Source organism: Parus major, chromosome 8 (assembly GCF_001522545.3).
Source record: "Parus major isolate Abel chromosome 8, Parus_major1.1, whole genome shotgun sequence".
In the NCBI taxonomy this organism is placed as follows: domain Eukaryota; kingdom Metazoa; phylum Chordata; class Aves; order Passeriformes; family Paridae; genus Parus; species Parus major.
The window spans coordinates 26,596,346-26,608,972 of record NC_031777.1 but is presented as its reverse complement, the minus strand read 5'-3'; the positions used below and the strand labels follow the sequence as shown (position 1 = coordinate 26,608,972).

Sequence of the window (12,627 nt, the reverse complement as noted above, 5' to 3'; positions counted from 1 at the left end):
GAGGTTTCACTACAGCGTTCTTTGCTGACTGATATGGACAGAGCAACTTTTGAGTAGCAAATCTGATTGGGGCAGCTCCATGGAAATCTTTGTGCTTCTCCTCAGTCAAAGAATTTTGCTAAAGAGGTGGGAATTCATTGTATAGAAACATCTTGGTAGGAATGGCCTGGGGTTTTGCCCGAGTCTCCCATGGAAGAGTTTCATGGCTGTTGAATTCTGCTATGCTTGTTTATGTGAAGAAGCTTTAAACATTCCTCTGGCTTTGCAAACTTTGATCCAGGTGGAAGCTGGTGATCTGGTTCATTTATGGGGGTTTCAGACAGTTTTTTTTTTCTCCTTCACACAAATGTAACCATAGTGATTATCTAACATAGAATGGATTATAGGGGAAGAATAACTGCATTAGGGCTGTTTAAAATTCAGGTACTGCATTTGAAAGATCAAAGTGAAAATGCAGCAGTTCTATTTTTAATCCAGTAGAGTTGTGGAAGTACTCAAGGCTGCCAGCACTTAGATCATTTGTGTTTAACACAAATACTTATGCTAACATCTGTAGAAACAAAATCTATTCCCTAACTTAAAATTTTAGCTTCATCTTTGTTTCCAGACTGGCTGGTACATGGAAATCTGGGTTGTGGTTTCTAATCCATGTGTTTCTCCCCACAGCCTTGATGCACCACAGCAACCACGTGGACAGCAGCCGTTGCTACCAGTGTGTCAAGTTCCTGGTAACTCTGGCTCAGAAGTGAGTAATGAAGGTTTCAGAGTTTAACCTCATCCCTGCCTTAGATCCATCTGTGACTATTGTAAAACCTACTACTCCTCTTTTTGATCAGTTTGATCCTTTGTTGCTGGTGCAAGGTTTTGGTAGCACACATGCCAGTGTGAAGTGAAATTTTTACTGGTTGGTACCTGAAGGGATTGCTCAGGTAACAAGTGGTAATTGCTATTTATAAAGTAAAAGGCCAATCTGCAGAGCAGGAGTCTGACATTAACACCAGATAAACACGGGGACACTGTTCAAGATTTTTGAAATATTATGATTCCTAAATTCTCTTTGTTTAGAGCTTGGCATATGTCCTGATAAAGCATAATTCTGAAATATGTGAACCTGTGGAGTAGATTGCTTTGAGTAAATTTTACTGGGCATTATTGCTCTTGCTAATTCAATTAACAGCAGGGCTGTAGAGTTAAAGTCAGTTTGCAGTGATAACAATGCACACAGAGGGCAGCAGTGCAAAGAGAGAGGAGTCTTTGTATTTCTTTTTTTCTGTGTTGGCCAGAATGCCTTGTTCCTGACTAATGAATATAATTTCAATTCCCAAGGTGCCCTACTGCAAAAGATTACTTCAAGGAGAATTCACACCACTGGAGTTGGGCTGTGCAGTGGCTACAGAAAAAGGTAATTTGGCTGTAAAAGGGAAATTGTCACTTGTTTCCAACACTCATCATGGATAGATAATCTCCATCCTCTGCATGGCTCACTGAGATGGCTCTAAAGACAAAATACAAGCTACTTCATTTTTCACAAGGACTACTTCGATGCAACTAAATCTGATGCAATGCCAGAACTTCAGTAGCCCCCCACGTGTTCCAGGCATAAATGCATTTACAGTGAATAAAACCAAGTGTGAATGGTTGCAGTGATTATTCTTTGCTATGTGGGAAGCTTTCAGTGCCACTGTATTAGTGTTGGAAGGCTTCAGGTTTTTGGTTTTTTTTAAGAAAGCAGTTTTCCATTGCCTGTGTGTTGATGCAGGAGAATGTTTAAATGATTGGATTCCTTACAGAATCATCACAGCTTTGCACAAAGCACAGCTGTTAAGTGATACAGCTTTTCCTCCCACACGTGTAGTGTTTGTTCTTCCCTCTAAACTCAGCACAGTTTGGCCAACATATCTTTCATAAATATCCAAGGACACTTTGCAAACTTGGAGCTCAGCAGAAGTTGGTTTCAGCTGAGGGACAATAAACTTTGTGGCTGCATTTCAAGTGTCTGTGCCCCAGATCTCCAGCTCACTGCCAGAGAATTCAGGAAGCTTGTTCCAGACTTAGTTCACCCACCATCACAAGTGGTTGAGGCTTTACACAAGTGAAAATCAAATGGCAAATTTATGGCTTTCTTGGCTTTTTATGCAGATGTCTGAACATTACTGGGCTCCCCAGAGTAACGTGTCCAATGAAACATCCACTGCAAAAACCTTCCAGCGCACTATTTCAGCACAGGTATGTGTCAGTCCTGGCAGAGGATGTTAACCTTGCTTACTTCTTTTCTTGAAAGCATCTGGGTTTGGCAGCTTTAGTTACCATCCCTGGAAGTGTTAAAAAAAAAATGTGAGGCCATGGTTTAGTGATGAACATGGTGGTGGTGCTGGTTTGGCAGTTGGACTTGATGATCTTAAAAGGTCTTTTCCAACCTTAATGATCCTGTGATATTTCAGTGCACTTCAGGCTGTTTTTCCTTTAGAAGCTCAGACCCTGTGGTTGTTCCTGAAAAAAATGAGCCCTTGAGTGATGATATTAGTGAATACTCACAATTACCCGTGGTGACTCACTGCAGCAGCTATTATTGTTTAAAAACAATAACAATAAAACAACAAACATTTTAAAAATAATAATTGTGAAATGAAGGGATCACTATGACCCCTGACACTCTCTTGGACTGTTTCCAACTCAGGACACTCTGGCCTATGCCACAGCCCTGCTGAATGAGAAGGATCAGTCTGGAAGCAGCAATGGGTCAGAAAGCAGCCCTGCCAATGAGAACGGAGAGAGGCACCTGCAGCAGGTAAAATAAGGGCAGATTTACCCTCTGCTGTGGGCTCTGTGGGGCAGCTGGTCCCTGGGGCTTGGGTCAGAACCATCCACACAATAACTGTGCACCTTACAAAAGTGACCGTGTCCTTCTCTCCCCATCCCTTGTGTGTTTGAAAGGGCTCAGAGTCTCCTATGATGATTGGGGAGCCTAAAAGTGACCTTGATGATGTTGACCCTTAGAGGAGATCCCTGTCAACACAGGAACCAACTCAAACACTCAATGCCTGGTACCTGCTGGAACTGGAGTCGTGTTGCTTATGCCATGGGAAGTCTGGGGGAGCAGTGGCTTTACAGGACCAGAGGAGATGCTGGAAGAGGTTGTTTCCCTGAAAGATAAAAGCATTTTTTTAGCCACAAAGGCTTCAGATCAACAAATGGTCTAGAAAACTGCATCTTCACCTGCAGTAGCTTGTGACAGTCCAAAACACCGAAACCAAGTTTGTCAAGAAGATTTTATCAAATACACAAACGCTAGTGGTTGAATTTTTATGTGAACATTAAATGAGTGAATGTAAAACTGTTGCTTTTCTGTGATGCTGCAAAAAAACAAAAATTCTTTTGGTTTTTATACAGGAAAAAAAAAAAAAAGAAACAGACTGCCCTTATGTATGGAGGGCAAATTTTTAATCTTTCTGATAATATTGAATAGGAATATTCAAATTTCTGTAAAGATGTGTGATGAGTTACATTTCATTGTAAAATATTAGTTAAAGAATGGGTTTACATAAGGACTTCTGTATTTAATATGTCTCCCTGCTAATTTGTAAAGCTCCTGATGAGAAAGATCAGCAGGATTGCTCTGTAAGAAGAGTGATTCCTTACAGAATGATTTGGTTAAGGAGCTCTGGAATGAGTCATCTTTCCCAGTACCCTTCCAAAAACCCTTCAGACAACTGGGAAGGGCAGTACAAGAAAAGCTTTGTTCTCTGGGTATGCAAGCATTTATTATTCAAGGATGTTAGTGAATTAAAAAAAAAAAAAAAAAAAAAAAAGTTAATGAGTAGTTTAAAAGAAAAAAAGCACTTTAAGAAGGAATTCTGTTGCAGTTTTACTCATTGAATTTTTTTAACCTTTGGAGACATATTGAATAAAATGTAGTCTCAGTCATGGATCTGCAATCACTTGCTTATGCTTTGAAATTACTGAGAAAGTTGGTATTGGTTGTATATGATGAATAATTCCTTGAGTGAGCTGGGAACACTGTTGTGCAGATTTTATAGCAATTTTAACACGGGGAAAGAAAGAATTGGCTTTGTTTGTATTTTCACTTGACCAGGCAACGTTTAAAATATCACAGCTCTTTTAATTTGCTCACAAATAACTGGAAACCAGTTGGGATGATTTGAGCACAGTTTTATTTTCTATGTCAAGTGCAGTTCAGTGATTTCTGGCTCTGGATTCAAGCTTCTTTTGTGCCAACTAACTTCATCTTTTGTACATTTTGTGTTTGTCACATTTTCTGCACTGCTTTTTGCCTTTATTTATGGATTCTGCCTTACTTTAAAAAAATTATATAAACAAACATGCACAGAAATGGGGGACATCTTAAGGAGTGCCTGGGTACCTCCAGAATAGACAAATTTGCCAAGTTAAAGGCACAACCAGCCAAAAAGTGCCTTTTTTTGTTTCTTTTCACACTCTGCTGCCAAAACACGGAGCAGCAGACAGCTTTTCACTGTTGTGCACTAATATTGGAAGTAACCAGTCATTTCACTGTTGGAAGTAACCACGGGATGTGATGTCAGCTGAACAGCTTCGTAACTTATTGTGGGCTAGGAGAGCCGGCGTCACGGAGTGCAGGGGCAGGGGGGCACCCTAGTGAGCCTCTCCCTTTCCTTTTCCAGACAACATCTTCACAGACACACGGCAGAGTTAGCATTTTATAAATGTTTCTGATGATGTGCCGGGACATTTGAAATGTGACGCCTTTTAAATTAATTTCCAAGCAATCATTTCTTGCGGACACCCCCTTTTCCTTCCTTCCCCCACCCCCCAAAATGCTTTGGGAATGGCTCATGAATCTTCCCAAGGAGTCAGTACACAGCGGTGATGTGGTGGGAGAAGCTGGTCATGTTCCTATGGGTTGGCAGCACTTGTCACTTCAGGTTCCTGTTATTTCCTATGGAAACAACATCCTCGATAGCTGCAGGCCCAGGGAAGCAGTGGTGGGAATTGCATCAGGATGGCTCATCACCACTGTGTATACTTGAAACCAATACAAACTTTTTCACCGTTCTGCTCACGCTTGTACAAAGTCAGTGGTTATAATTTGCAATAAGATGATACTTGGTCACTTATTTTTGTTTCCAGCTGCTGTCATTTGAACCTGCTGAAGATTATTTTTTGGAAAATAGAGTTCAACAAAAAAAAAAACCAACAAAAAAAACAACTAGTTTTTGTGTAAATTGTGATGCATTTATATGTTGTAATTTTTACTGCCAATCTTTTTGGATGAAAATGTTTTTATACAGCTTACAAAATGTTCAGTGAGGAGCAGCCACAGCCTGCCTGTGAGCACTCGGGGAGATATTGTCCGATTAATGAGTAGACATTTGGCACTGGAAAAATAGGCAGTCTTGATGAACAGTCTTGGGATTCCTGGTCAATGGAATAAAGTTATTCCTTTCACAGAAAACTAGTGTAATCTTTAGATTGTGCACACACTGCTACGCTCTTGTCTTGTTGATCCTCTTATCCTGAGCCTCCTTGGGCCAGCCCTGCAGATGCTGAGCTCCCCAGGGGTGCCCTGATTGCTATTCTGGCTCCTGCCCAGAGTCAGTGGAAGCAGCTGAGTGGCCCTGGAGCTGCTGTTTGTCCTCATGCCACGGCATGTGCTGGGGCACTGTCACACCTGTAGCTCTGTGCAGCCTCTCCTGGCCTCAGCAGAGTGATTTACCCTGGCCACGCTCACAGTGGCGGATTAGAGCGGATTTTGTGTGTCAGATCTCAGATTTGTGGGCGAGCTGGGCGTGAATTCATCCTGCCTCCCACGGGGGCAAGGGGCAGAGAGGTGCACACAGAGCTGCTGTTCCATTACTCACTTATTTGGGAACCAGGAGCTACAGCCAGAGCTGCCATCCCCACTCTGCCTTTGTCACCTGCTCTAAGGACAAGGACTTTCACTTTTCCAGCCTGATCCAGCCTCTGCTCTCCACTGGTGGTCCTGGGAGCACGGACTGGGTGTTGCAAATTGCTGCCAGCACTGGGATGAGCATCCTTGGGATCAGCCCTGCTCTCCTGAATGTGAGAGGCTCTTCCGCCTACCCACGTACAAGGCACAAAGTAAGGGCTAATCTTTTAATATTGTTTCCTTCCACCAGGATTATGAAGGCTTGAATTGAGCTGGGGAAGCTCTGTCTGGCTTATCAGGCGTGGAACATGCTCACACCTTGTGCTGGATCCTCCCCTCTCCCAGGGAAGGCAGCAAAGCTGAAATCTGATGTGTGTTTTCAGAGGTGACAGCCCAAGGAGTCTGCTGAAAAATCACCCTCGGTGTCAGAGCTGTCCAGGAGCTCTCAGGCTGACATCCTTTTTTCTGCCTCTTTGTGCAAAATTCAGGTTCCAGCTGATCAAATTATGGGCTGTAATTATGCCCATGTTATATAATTACATGTTTAGATTAGGGTTGGGCTTTTGCCAGCTTTATTTAACAAGTTGGAATTAGTTTCAACCTTTCAAAGTGATGTTTTGTGCTGGGTTTGTCTTCTCTTGCCAATTAAAGCCAGAGTAACAGAACTGCAGGGGGCTTTTGTATTAGGAAAAACACTCAACCCAGCCAAGTCTGACAGGTTAACCTGGAACTTGTGGTATCAAGCTGCATCTTTTTTTATCTATCCTCAGATAACACCACAAAAATTATATATCATAGTAGCAGGAGGCTGCTAAAGGCTGAGAGAGAAGTGAGACCCAGCTTTGGTGGCTTCTGGTGCATCTCAGTGCTTCTCAGCCTTTCCCTGCTGTTGGCATCTCTCTGAGCCAAGCTTTGTCTCCTTCCTGGGGCTCCAGCCCTTCCCAAGTGAAGGAACAATGCAAGTTCAAGGGCACATTCCCAAAGCTGGGTGATGTTTGTTTCCATAACTGGAAGCTCTTGCCCTGCACCTCTGTTGTTAAAACAAACTTTTGGTCTTGTGTTTGTGTGGATAACACAGTCCACAGAGCACACCCCAGCTGTGGGCAAGGGCTCTGTGCTGGCTGTGCCAGCTTCTAACAATGCCAGCTGTCATCCAGGAATACCTCAGATCCCACTGGGGGCCTGGGGCTGCTCTTGGGGTGAGCAGAATCCCTGCTGGATCCCCCTTCCCTCTTCCAGACCAGTTCCCCAGGGGGATGTCTATGAAGCCAGAGCATGGACCACAAGAGCACAGGTCTGCAAGTTTTATTTTAAAAAGACATTTATAAAATGTTCATTTATAAAACTCCAAATAAATATTTAAGGTACAAATGTAAAATCTAAGGTGCTGTGAAAGCTTTTCCTTCATCCTATTTTTTTTTTTTTAAGGAATTGCAGCCTCCTACAGTTCTATGTGTCTTGGGAAGACCTGAAACTGTTGACACATAACACCAGCAGATCATTAACTTTGACTTAACAAAAAAAGCACTAATGAAGCAGTAGCTGACTATAGCAATGCAGATAAAAAATCTAATTAACCAAGCAGGCTGTTTAAACTCCAGCCCTTGCACTTGACTCAGAAGTAAAGAAGTCTCCTAGGAATACCATTAGGCAATTATAAAACTGCCCAAAAATGGCTAAACTAAGATTTTCTAGGTGCTAAGCAGCATTAGCTGACAGCTAATGAGCAGCTAACCAGGAAAGGAAGGAGTGAGCCTCACAATCCTTTTTTCTTTAAAAAGGTGGTGGATTTTGTGTTGGGTGACAACACCATGGCTTGTTCTGTCAGGGTGTTTATAGGAAAACTCGGTGCAGGGCAGGGAGAGGGTTCTGAGATGGCTCTGGTGCTGGGACAGGGCTCCAGCTGCATGGGGGATGCTTGGAGAGCTCTTGCAGGGCCGCTCTGGATGCTGGTCCTGGATCCTGACCCCACTGTGTGTGAGACAGAGGGACGTTCATCCCCCACCAGCACGGCAGCCCAAGTGTGGAGGTCCTCAGCTGCATGTCAGAGCATGGATTGTTCTGGAAGCCCTGGAAAGGGACAGGGTCACAGCATTCCAGCCAAGCCTCCATCCCCACTGTGCCACAGGAACCTCCAGCTCAGCCTGTCCCTACTGCCGGCTCCGGCAGCAAATGGCAACGGCCAAGGCTGAGCTGCTGCCAGGGACAGCGGGTGCCAGGCAGGAATTGTCCACGGCATAGGCTCCCATGGAGCTGTGGGGAATGGCGTTACAGCCCGTCAGCGTCCAGCCATCGTCACAGGACACCGTCACCTAACGGGGAGGAGAGCTCATCATCCATGGGTCAGCACAGGGCCGGGGGCCTGCCCATCCCTGATGTCCCCACATCACTTCAGGGTGATGTGACTGCTGTCATCCAGCTGGGTGGGGTGTCCCACTGCAGGTGGGGACAGCAGTGAGGGCAGGCAGAGACAAAGACAACAGCATGGCACAGGGAGCAGGGCCCATCCCTACCTTGTCCTCGTTTTCCGGGGCCATGCGCTCCTTCAGCCGGCACTCGAGGCTGGCAGTGGGGCAGCACAAGGCGTGTGCCACCGCCTCTGTCCTGCTGGCACAGCGGCTGGGCCCCCTCCCCAGCCCCACCACGGGCCTGCCAGCAGCCCCCTGCCCCACGGATGGCGAGTGGAAACTGCAGCCTGCCCGGGGGAGAGGGGATATTGGCACCGGGCAGCCACGGCAGCATCCCAGTGCACACAGGGGTGCCAAGGATGTGCCGAGAGAGCCCTGAACCTTCCCCCCTCCATGCACACAGCACACGAACCCCGTCCCTGCCACCCCAGCAAACACACCCACCATTTTACCCCCAAATCCCAGAGTTTTTCTGGAAGAAACACCCATGTCCACCGGGCTCGAAGGTGTGTAACCCGGTGTGTTGGGTGTTACCTGTCAGCACGTGGTGTCCTGGGGAGCACTCGGCCTCCCGAGAGCTGGCGTTGATCTGGCATTCAGCCCTGGGCCACGTACAGCACCTGGCGATGGCATAAACCCCCCGGCCTCGGGAAGCGCCGTGGGCCACGCACTGCTTCTGCCCGTCCTTGTCCTGCGGATGGGGCAGCACGGGATGGGGACACCCCCCCGAGGCCAGCGGGCCCTCCCGGGGCAGCACCTCCACGTTCTGCTCACCTCCATGTGCTCCCCGAGCCGGCTGCCGCTGCGGGAGAAGCTGGAGCAGCTGAGCATCTCCTCGGCGCTGGAGCAGCGAGCCACGGCCGGGGCGTGCCGGGCGGGCCCCGAGCGGGCCGACCACACCGAGCGGCAGAGCAGCTGCTCCTCTGCAACGGGGCCGGGGCCACAGCGGCGGGGACACCGGCGGGGACAGCCAGTGACACCCAGTGACACCCGCGGGGACACCCAGTGACACCCATATTGTCACCCGCAGTGACACCCGCGGGGACACCCAGTGACACCCACAGTGACACCCACACTGTCACCAACATTGTCCCCGCAGTGACACCCAGCGCTCACGGCACCGATCAGGCCCCATCCCGGCCCATCCACGCAGGCTCAGCCGTGCCCGGCACAGCTCAGGGGACATTCCCTGCGGCCACACCGAGCGTCCAGCCCTGCCCTGCAGCGAGCTCCTCACCTGTCCCCAGCCGGGTGGGCAGGGCAGCCACGCTGTTGGGTGTCTGGAGGCGCTGCTCCTCCGGGACCCGCTCCGTGCCCATCGCGCCCTTGGCGGAGAAGCGCAGGAGGCGCTGCCGGAGCTCGGCCAGGCTCAGCCGGGGCTCGGCGCTCAGCAGCACGGCAGCGATGCCTGCAGAGCCCAGGGGGCCGCAGTGAGAACCAGAGGGGACACGGTCACCTACACAGCGCTCCCGTGGGCAGCTCAACTCCAGGGACACGGGAGGAGCCATCTGTGCTGCCCATCGCCCACACGCGGGGTGCGGGAGCGCAGTGCCTCAACGACACAAACCAAACCCGCGCGTCCTGGAACGCAAAAACGCCCCCGGCTCAGGCATGCCTGAAGCCCTGTGCCAGCAGCAGCAAGAGAAGGGCCAGCCCTCCCTGCCCCTCAAAGCGCAGCTCGCCTGCCACGTGTGCGGCCGCCTGCGAGGTTCCGCTCCGCGCTGTGAAACACGTGCTGCAGTCGCTGGAGGCGCCGATGATGTCGTCCCCCGGGGCGAACAGGTCCACGCAGCGGCCAAAGTTGGTGCCCAGGGTGCCGATGGAGGCGGGCTGGTCCTCGCTGTCGGTGGCACCGACCGTGATGACCTGACGGTGACAGGGGAGCGCTGGAGGGATGGCACGCTCAGCCCCAGCCCACGCCGCCGACCCAGAGCTGGAGGGGATGAGGTGACACCTCAGGGGTCCCCCACAGCCCGTACCTCCGGCTCGGATGCAGGCGAGTAGAGGCAGGCATCGTCCTTGTAGTTGCCGGCGGCCGCCACCATCAGCGCTCCGGCCCGAGCGAGCCGCCGGCAGCCCGCGTTCAGTGCGGGGCTGTGGCTGCCGGCCAGCGGTAGCAGCACCAGCGGCGCGTACGGCTCAGCCTCCAGAGCCCTCCTGACGAACTCCAGGGCTGGGAGGGACAAGTCACTATGGCAGGGAGCTCCGCGAGGGATCCTGCTTCTCTCCGGGGCAGGGGGTCACTCACCCATGAGGGTCCCGCTGACGGTGCCCTTCCCCTGGCAGTTCAGCACCCGGAGGCTGCGGATGTTGGCTGCCGTGGCCACGCCGGCGTCGCGCCCGCTCAGCACCCCGGCCACGTGTGTCCCATGGCTGTCACACTTGCTGGCCTGGCACAGGCACCGCACTTTCATGCCTCAGCCCATGGCATCAAAGCAAGTTTGCAATCCCACAACATCGTCCCCACCCCTTCCCACCCTGATTCCCTCTTACCTGACACACACCCGTGCTACCCTAGAACAGTTTCCTAGAAAGAAACCCTGCCCCACTCAGCCCTATCTCCAAATAGACCACCTTGAGGGTCCCAATATCCCTCAGCACCACAGCTCCTGTTTCCCATCCTGCCCAGCATCTTGCTCCAGCCAAGTGTCTCCCTTGTCCTGGAAAGCCTCACAAGCCTGGCCAGGATTTGGTGGATGCAGGGGGGTGCTCTGGCCAGGACGCAGCATGTGGCACCTCAGGACTCGCCTGCCTGTGGATGTGGGTGCCATCCTCATCGGGGATGCTCTCAAAGCCAGTCACAGTCACTCTGCCCTCGATCTCCCTGTGGGTACTCTGCACGCTGGTGTCCAGCAGGTAAATCTCGACCAGGTCGCCTTTATCTGCCAGGGGTGCAGCAGGGGAGAAAGGCAACCACCATCACGGTCAGCTCGGACCACCTGGGTTGCTCCCAAACCGCAGCTCCAGACCCGCAGCACCATGGGGCAGAAGAATATTCCCATCCCTCACGTTAAGGAGAAGGGACCTGACTCTTCCTCAGAGTCGCCCCCCTTGCACACTCCAGCGCTTACTGGGAGGGCTGTAGGCTCCTGAGCTGGGCTGCGGCGGCACTATCCTGCCCAGGTTCCAGGGAATGCTCTGGCCGAAGACGTAGGCATCCTCCTCAATGTACTTCACTTGCGGCAGCTTCAGCGCCTGCGGGGAGGACACAAAGCTCCCGTTTCCCCCCAAGGCCGGGGCTGCCGCTCCCAGAAGTGCCCACCGCAGCTGCCGTCCCCTGCCACGACCCTGTCCTCCTCTCCACGTACCGTGTCCAGGACGTCGCTGCTCATCCTCACCAGGAAGGCTGGCAGGAGGTGGAAAACGTGCAGCAGCTCGGCCCGGTGTCCCCGCCGAGCCGCCCGGGCCTGCAGCCGCCGGGCCGTGCCCCGCAGCTCTGCCTCGCTCCCCGCCCGCAGCATCACCACGTAGCGCCCGGGCAGCCGCCACGACGCCTGCGGGGACACGAGCACCGGGCTGGCTCCGGGGGACACACACACACCGGAGCGCGCCTGTCCCCCCGCCCCACGCTCCTCACCTTGGCTGCGCGATGGAAAGCAGCGGGTCCCGGAGGAGCGACCCCGACGGCGGCTTCCCCCTCCTCGGCCGCCCCCAGGGCCAGAACCAACTCCGCCAGCGCCAGCACCAGCGCCAGGGCCCGCGGGGACATCCCGCACCCGCCCCCCGACGGGCAGCGCCGGGAGACGCCGCGACCCTCGGGGCAGGGGACGGCACCGGCGGGGACCCCCTGTGCGACCGCGGAGGGGCCGGAGAGCACCCGCGGGGCCGAGGGGCAGCAGCGCAGTCGAAGGGCAGGAGCGGGGCCGGGCAGCTGGAGCGGAGCCGGGAGGCCCGAGCGCACCCGCGGAGCGCAGGAGCTGGAGCGCACCCCCGGCTCTGAGGTCCCGGAGCGCACCCGAGCAGATCCCGGAGCGCACCCGCGCAGATCCCGGAGCGCACCAGAGCAGATCCCGGAGAGCACCCGCGGAGATCCCGGAGAGCACCCGCGCAGATCCCGGAGTGCACCCGCGCAGATCCCGGCGCGCACCCGCGCAGATCCTGGAGCGCACCCGCGGAGATCCCGGCGCGCACCCGCGCAGATCCCGGCGCGCACCCGCGGTTCTGCCCGTGCGGCCGGGGCTCAGCGCGGCGGGGCGGGGATCACGCCACGGCCGCCGGCCCCGTCGGTGCAGCCGGGCGGGTTAAGCATTAACGGGGCCGAGGGAGGGGGCGCGGGGTGCTGGGGCCGCAAGGAGAGGGCAAATGGGGCCACCGCTCACCCCGAGTCCCGGC

At 52.5% G+C, this 12,627-nt stretch overlaps 2 protein-coding genes across 6 annotated transcripts in view; one reads left to right on the top strand and one right to left on the bottom strand.

Annotated features, from left to right (window-relative positions):
* Positions 1 to 5,452, top strand: part of USP24 (ubiquitin specific peptidase 24) — a 48,767-nt gene extending 43,315 nt beyond the window's left edge. For 4 of the 5 annotated variants that reach the window (XM_033516296.1, XM_033516295.1, XM_033516294.1 and 1 more), the window contains 5 exons: positions 667 to 745; positions 1,327 to 1,402; positions 2,140 to 2,226; positions 2,678 to 2,788; positions 2,935 to 5,452. In XM_033516296.1, the coding sequence (XP_033372187.1) occupies positions 667 to 745; positions 1,327 to 1,402; positions 2,140 to 2,226; positions 2,678 to 2,788; positions 2,935 to 2,997 (416 nt within the window). In that variant the 3' untranslated portion in view covers positions 2,998 to 5,452. Of the gene's footprint in view, positions 1 to 666; positions 746 to 1,326; positions 1,403 to 2,139; positions 2,227 to 2,677; positions 2,789 to 2,934 lie in introns of those variants that run through there. The other variant, XR_004498453.1, reaches the window with a different exon arrangement.
* A 1,723-nt stretch (positions 5,453 to 7,175) lies between these two features.
* On the bottom strand, positions 7,176 to 12,494 carry PCSK9 (proprotein convertase subtilisin/kexin type 9). The gene is made up of 12 exons (XM_015636459.3): positions 11,873 to 12,494; positions 11,604 to 11,789; positions 11,367 to 11,490; positions 11,044 to 11,177; positions 10,544 to 10,685; positions 10,275 to 10,468; positions 9,978 to 10,161; positions 9,533 to 9,703; positions 9,070 to 9,218; positions 8,830 to 8,986; positions 8,401 to 8,582; positions 7,176 to 8,199 (listed from the first exon to the last, which is right to left on the bottom strand). Exons 1-12 carry the CDS (start codon positions 12,002 to 12,004, stop codon positions 8,038 to 8,040), a joined length of 1,917 nt encoding a protein of 638 aa, XP_015491945.1. The 5' UTR covers positions 12,005 to 12,494; the 3' UTR covers positions 7,176 to 8,037.
* Positions 12,495 to 12,627: the final 133 nt, after the last annotated feature.